Here is a 6,763-nt window from a genome sequence, read left to right as displayed (position 1 = left end):
GAGAAGGAGTAGTCATTCAAAGATCATATTAAGCACTATTATTAAAGTCCATGCAACTTATTATGCGATTTGTTAAGCACATTTTTACTCCTGAACCTATTTAGGCTTGCCATAACAAAGGGGTTTTTCTTTATTTTTACTATTTTCTACATTGTAGAATAATAGTGAAGACATCAAAACTATGAAATGACACATATGGAAAAAAGTGTTAAACAAATCAAAATATATTTTAGATTTGAGATTCTTCAAATAGCCACCCTTTGCCTTGATGACAGCTTTGCACACTCTTTGCATTCTCTCAACCAGCTTCACCTGGAATGCTTTTCCAACAGTCTTGAAGGAGTTCCCACATAGCACCCCCCCCCCCCCCCCAATACAAAGCTGAAATTTAGAGGGATGAGTAAATAAGATTTAAATCATCACCCATCCCAGGGGACTGCTATTGGCACAAGTAACCTCTCTTGAGCAGAGACTCACTGTAAAATATCTGAGATGCTTCATTGCTGTTTACATTTGAAATGTTTCACAAAAAGAGCAGTATCATCCAACTTCTAATAGCAATTTTCTTATATCATAAGATTACAATGTACCCTGGCGCCACTGACAAGCGCAGCCTCACTGACAAGTGCGGCAATTAACTTCATTGTAACATCTGGTATGTTGCTGTTTTGTTCTAAAAAGGCAGGATTGTAAACACCTCACTATCACTGGGGTCATTGCCAACCACATTTCTGGGGAGAAGGGTTGGTGTCAACACAATGTGGTTTCAAGATGCGTAGAGCATGAATCTAATAGCATTTATACTTTCTGATAACTGGAATGCTTCTCCTTAGCCTGATTCCATCTGTTGCCATGGACATAGGATTTTGCAAGACAGCACATTGGGACCAGGCTAGCTTCCCCTGGTTAGACTCAATAGTTCCATAGCAGCAGATATTTAACAATACTGAATATAATTGCTACATGTGATCAAATCTTAAGTGATACCAAGGTGAGGCACTTTCTCCCCCCCTCCCCCCCCCCCGCTCATATGGAGAAGGTACTAGTCTCCTGTGAGGTGGCGTGAGAGTTGTTGAAGGACATCTCCACAGCTTGCTCCTCCCTTCTCCTTGTCCTATCTCCAAACACCTTGGCTGCTTTCAGTACATGTTTTCTAAAGGAGGACCCTAGGAAGGCATAGAGTAGTGGGTTGAGACAGCAGTGGGTCAGAGCCAGGCTCTCAGTGACCTGCGCCGCTCGGTCCAGGGCCTTACTCACACCGCAGTGGGTCACCAGCGTGTAGACAGAGTCAATCGCCTGGCACATCTTCACCGTATTGTAGGGCAGCTGGGTGACCACGAACACCCCCACCACGACCAGTAACACCCGGATAGCGCTCAGCCTCTTCCCCCTACTCTCCACTGGGAGTCGCCCCAACGCACGCCCAACGTTGAAGTAACACCACGCCATCACCAGGAGCGGCACCAGGAACCCCAAGAGCACCTCCACCATCTCTAGGCAGGCCTTGACCTCCTGGGCCAGACTGGGCGGGTAGACAGCCAAACAGACCCTTCTCCCGGAGGTCTCCCTCACCGTGGAGAACAGCAGGTCTGGAAGACCCAGGAGGAAAGCCACAGCCCACACCCCCAGGCAGACCTTCCCACAGTGGGCCCTGGTGAAGACCCTGCCCAGCCTTCCCTGGTTCCTTCCCTCCGCTCTGACTGACGCCAGATAGCGGTCCAGACTAACACAGGCTAGCAGCAGCATGCAGCAGGTGAAGTTGACGGTGTAGCAGGCAGAGACCAGCTTACAGAGAGGCAGGCCCAGCTCCCAGCCCCGCGCCGCTTCCGCAGCCCAGAAGGGCAGGGTGAGGAGGAGGAGGAGGTCGGCTACGGCCAGGTGGACTAGGAAGGCGTCCGTCATGGTTCTCCTTAGACGTTTATGGTAGGCGTAGACGGATAGCACCAGGGAGTTCCCGGCTAGCCCAACCGCCACACAGACTGAGTACACAACAGGGAGGAAGAGGCCAGCGAAGGAGCGCACGCCAGCCTTCTCACATACGGTGTGGTAGTTGTCGTAGCTGTAGTTCAGGGTGAGGTTGTCATGGTAATCGTAGTCCTCCATCAGATCCATGGTGGAGGGATATCTGTATCTGTAGGACAGAGCAGGAGGATTAGGATGGCGTACTGGGAGTCAGTAGTACAGAGGGTCTTAATGGAATTCACCATGTTCAACCTGGTTTGTGCAGCAAATTCAAATTGAATCAAACTTTATTGAAAGTGAAAGGAAAATAGAAATAATGTAAAAACCTCAATGTCCCGGGGTCATTGTTAACCACGTGTTGGGACAACTGTTGGTGTCGAAACAAAATGTGGTTTTGAGCTACAGAGGAGAGAATGAATCTACTAGTGATTTCGTGCTAGATCCTTTCTGATTGCTGGAATGATCCTACAGGTGTAGGATCTTATTTTGAAACTTTTTTTGCTGCTGAGAATTTTCCTGCACCGCAGGAAATGCAGATGAGCTTCATGATTTAAATAAATTCACCAAAGCCTGCACTAACACACGGGTACATTAACAGTATTGCACTTTTCATGTAGCCAGTGCTTGACATGGACTGAAATACGTTCTGGTATTCATTTTGGGTGCCGGTATTGTTTATAATTAGTACTTTTGATTTAATATTCTATTAGAGGAAAAGGACCTCAAGCAGTAGAACATTTGAGGTGCTGGGATCAGCTCCGGTGAGCTCCTGTCCAAGTCAAGCACTGAAAGTAGCCTAATGTTGGCCAGCTAATAGCCTAACCACAGATCAAGCAACATTATGGACTGTGTTAAAATCTTGAATTGCTGCAGGATTATTTTGCTGCGACAATACTGGTCAAATTAAGATCCAACTCCTTTAGTTAACTGGACTAAATAGTGAACCGTTTTCAATTGCACCTTTTATTGAAATGGACTTTAGAGAAACACAGACACAGTAAAATAAAATGTAAGGCATAAAATAACAAGAATTACAATAAGCAGAGAGTGAGTATATGAAGACCAGAGACAGAAAGAGTTTTGGGCCAGAGGCACTTTCCTATCACCCTGCTTTTCCCTCCGCTTTGATCAAAAACATGTGGTCTATGTGGACTCTGAACCAGTACATACACACGCAGGCACGCACGCACACACACACATTCCACAGGTCCAGATGGAGAGCTATTAGAATTCCATTAGTGCAATTCATCCCATTTCTTTCTGTTGAGTCCTCATAAGGTTGGCGAAAACATTGGGGGCAGTAAATCGTGTGAATGGAATCTACCTACTTACTCATACAGGCAGAAAGGTGGGGTTCAACTCCTGTGTCTCATGGATATTTACATGCATTTACAACCTATAGGGGGAGTTAAGAGAAATAGAAATAGACAAGTACTGTTATAGGAAACCTGTAATACAGTTGAAGTCGGAAGTTTACATACACCTTAGCCAAATATATTTAAACTCAGTTTTTCACAATTCCTGACATTTAGTCCTAGTAAAAATTCCCTGTCTTAGGCCAGTTAGGATCACCACGTTATTTGTCAGAATAATAGTAGATAGAGTGATTTATTTCTGCTTTTATTTATTTCATCACATTCCCCGTGGGTCAGAAGTTTACACACACTCAATTAGTATTTGGTAGCATTGCCTTTAAATTGTTTAACTTGGGTCAAACGTTTCGGGTAGCCTTCCACAAGCTTCCCACAATAAGTTGGGTGAATTTTGGCCCATTCCTCCTGACAGAGCTGGTGTAACTGAGTCAGGTTTGTAGGCCTCCTTGCTCGCACACGCTTTTTCAGTTCTGCCCACAGATTTTCTATAGGATTGAGATCAGAGCTTTGTGATGGCCACTCCAATACCTTGGCTTTGTTGTCCTTAAGCCATTTTGCCACAACTTTGGAAGTATGCTTGGGGTCATTGTCCATTTGGAAGACCCATTTGCGACCAAGCTTGAACTTCCTGACTGATGTCTTGAGATGTTGCTTCAATATATCCACATAATTTTCCTTCCTCATGATGCCATCTATTTTGTGAAGTGCACTAGTCCCACCTGCAGCAAAGCACCCCCACAGCATGATGCAAGGTCTCACCTTTTTCCTCCAAACATAACGATGGTCATTATGGCCAAACAGTTCTATATTTGTTTCATCAGACCAGAGGACATTTCTCCAAAAAGTACGATCTTTGTCCCCATGTGCAGTTGCAAACCGAAGTCGGGCTTTTTTATGGTGGTTTTGGAGCAGTGGCTTCTTCCTTGCTGAGCGGCCATTCAGGTTATGTCGATATAGGACTCGTTTTTACTGTGGATATAGATACTTTTGTACCCGTTTCCTCCAGCATGTTCACAAGGTCCTTTGCTGTTGTTCTGGGATTGATTTGCAGTTTTCGCACCAAAGTACGTTCATCTCTAGGAGACAGAACACGTCTCCTTCCTGAGCGGTATGACGCTGCGTGGTCCCATGGTGTTTATACTTGCGTACTATTGTTTGTGCAGATGAACGTGGTACCTTCAGGCATTTGGAAATTGCTCCCAAGGATGAACCAGACTTGTGGACGTCTACAATTATTTTTCTGAGGTCTTGGCAGACTTCTTTTGATTTTCCCATGATGTCAAGCAAAGAGGCACTGAGTTTGAAGGTAGGCCTTGAAATACAACAACAGGTACACCTCCAATTGACTCAAATGATGTCAATTAGCCTATCAGAAGCTTCTAAAACCATGACATAATTTTCTGGAATTTTCCAAGCTGTTTAAAGGCACAGTCAACTTAGTGTATGTAAACTTCTGACCCACTGGAATTGTGATACAGTGAATTATAAGTGAAATAATCTGTCTGTAAACAATTGTTGGAAAAATTACGTGTCATGCACAAAGTAGATGTCCTAACCGACTTGCCAAAACTATAGTTTGTTAACAAGAAATTTGTGGAGTGGTTGAAAAACGAGTTTTAATAACTCCAACCTAAGTGTATGTAAACTTCTGACTTCAACTGTATCTGTATCATTCAGTAGGGTATGTGAGTGTTATGCCCATCCCAAATTTTCTCACTGGTGCTGGACCAATACTGACAGACACTAAAAAGAAAGAAATTAAAAGAAAGAGAGCCTACACGTTCACCTGGATTTCATCTACGCATTTGGAAACAACATATTATGCCCAGCAAAAGCTGTCTTTGTTTCTTTGTACTGTATCGCAAAATGTACCTCTCACCACATCCAACCATATATTCATCTGTAGACAGATGCTTTTGCTTCCTAAGGAACACATGAACTACAAACCACCTTCACAATGTCACTGCATGGAACATTTTTTCCACAAATCAGCAAATCCTTCAAAAATAAATAAGGCTTACCTCCTTTGCTTGACTCTTCTCCTGCAGTAACCTAGTGTTTACCTGCTGCTCCGGATCCTCCTTTTGGGAACTCTGACTCATAGCACATAACAAGGAGGGTGTTACTTTTTGAGAGCGAGTGAGTGTGGGAATGAGAGAGAGAGTAAGAGGGGGGAATGAGAGAGTAAGCGAGGATGAGTGGGGAGAGAGGATGAGAGAGAGTGATTTGTCCCTATTAACACACCCTCTTTGTTTAATCATAATAGAGTACAGCATCCTCCTAACTACCATAACTGTGTTAAAAATTATATGGGGCTGTCGTGGAAATTCACCACCATGTTGTGGAAATTACCACCAGGGACACTCAAAGTCAATATTAAATGAATCATCCTTTATTGTCAGCGCGCTGGAGAGGTTCCAACCAACTCAATGCACCAAGTACACATGTCAATCAGGAGCTCTGCTGGGGCAGTCCCATCAGTCGTCTTATATGGCTATACACAAATAAGTGATATTTGCATGATTTAGCATAATTCATTAATCATTACCGTTTTGTTACATCCATGTGACCGACCAATACTGGTTCATAACATGTAAAAATATAAAATAAAAATAATATGCCATTTAGCAGACGCTTTTATCCAAAGCGACTTACAGTCTTGCGTGCATACATTTTTACATGTGACAGACCAACACTCACTAGGCTTCTCTCTAAGCTGAGACCTTGAAACTGAGATATCTTTTGTTCTCAAAACAAGGTCTGGGCGTACTGCAAGGTTTCAGCTACTGATAGTGAGGATTCGATCAGTCAGCCACTTGCATGAACACAGGAATTGGTTTATAGAACAGCACATGAATAGAACATAGAAATGTATAGAATAGAAAAGCACCAACATTAACATTTCCATCACAGAGCTTACAGTCTTGTAATTACTGTTACACAAACAATATTAAGCAAAGTCGTAACTTTGTGTGCTGCCACAAACTCTCTCAACATCTTCTGTCATGTAAATGAACAGATTATAGTAGGCCTGGAGAAGAGGATGTTGAGTGATGGTGAAACACAACACAAAAAGAAAGACCTGATTGATTTCATTAGATATTACAGCATGAGCTCTTTCAAAAAGTAATTTAATAAATTAAGCGGTGATAGCGAAAACACAATCAGATGTTAGTGCAGTGAAAAACTAGAGAAATAACAAACAAATATTGTGTTACAACGAACCAAGGTGTGGTTGTAATATGGAAGTGATGAATGAATGTGTGTGTGTGAATCTGACAGGGATGTCAATGCTTTAACACTAAGTTGTAGGCTACACAAGTGCAAATCATTACTTTGTGAAAGTTTTCACAGTCTTTGTCATGTTTGGAGAAAACAACATTTTATAGCCAGCAGCATACCAACGTGCATCCCACTGTTGGCTTGCC

At 43.1% G+C, this 6,763-nt stretch overlaps 1 protein-coding gene across 1 annotated transcript; it reads right to left on the bottom strand.

Annotated features, from left to right (window-relative positions):
* Nucleotides 1-210: 210 nt before the first annotated feature.
* LOC311147034 (atypical chemokine receptor 4-like) lies at nt 211-5,412 on the bottom strand. The gene is made up of 2 exons (XM_084183641.1): nt 5,357-5,412; nt 211-2,131 (listed from the first exon to the last, which is right to left on the bottom strand). Exon 2 carries the CDS (start codon nt 2,110-2,112, stop codon nt 1,027-1,029), a length of 1,086 nt encoding a protein of 361 aa, XP_084039767.1. The 5' UTR covers nt 2,113-2,131; nt 5,357-5,412; the 3' UTR covers nt 211-1,026.
* Between the last annotated feature and the right edge of the window lie 1,351 nt (nt 5,413-6,763).

The sequence above is a fragment of the Coregonus lavaretus genome, assembly GCF_964263955.1.
Source record: "Coregonus lavaretus genome assembly, chromosome: 19".
NCBI classification, from domain to species: domain Eukaryota; kingdom Metazoa; phylum Chordata; class Actinopteri; order Salmoniformes; family Salmonidae; genus Coregonus; species Coregonus lavaretus.
Note: the sequence above shows the minus strand (reverse complement) of the source record. Positions and strands in the feature narration are given on the sequence as shown.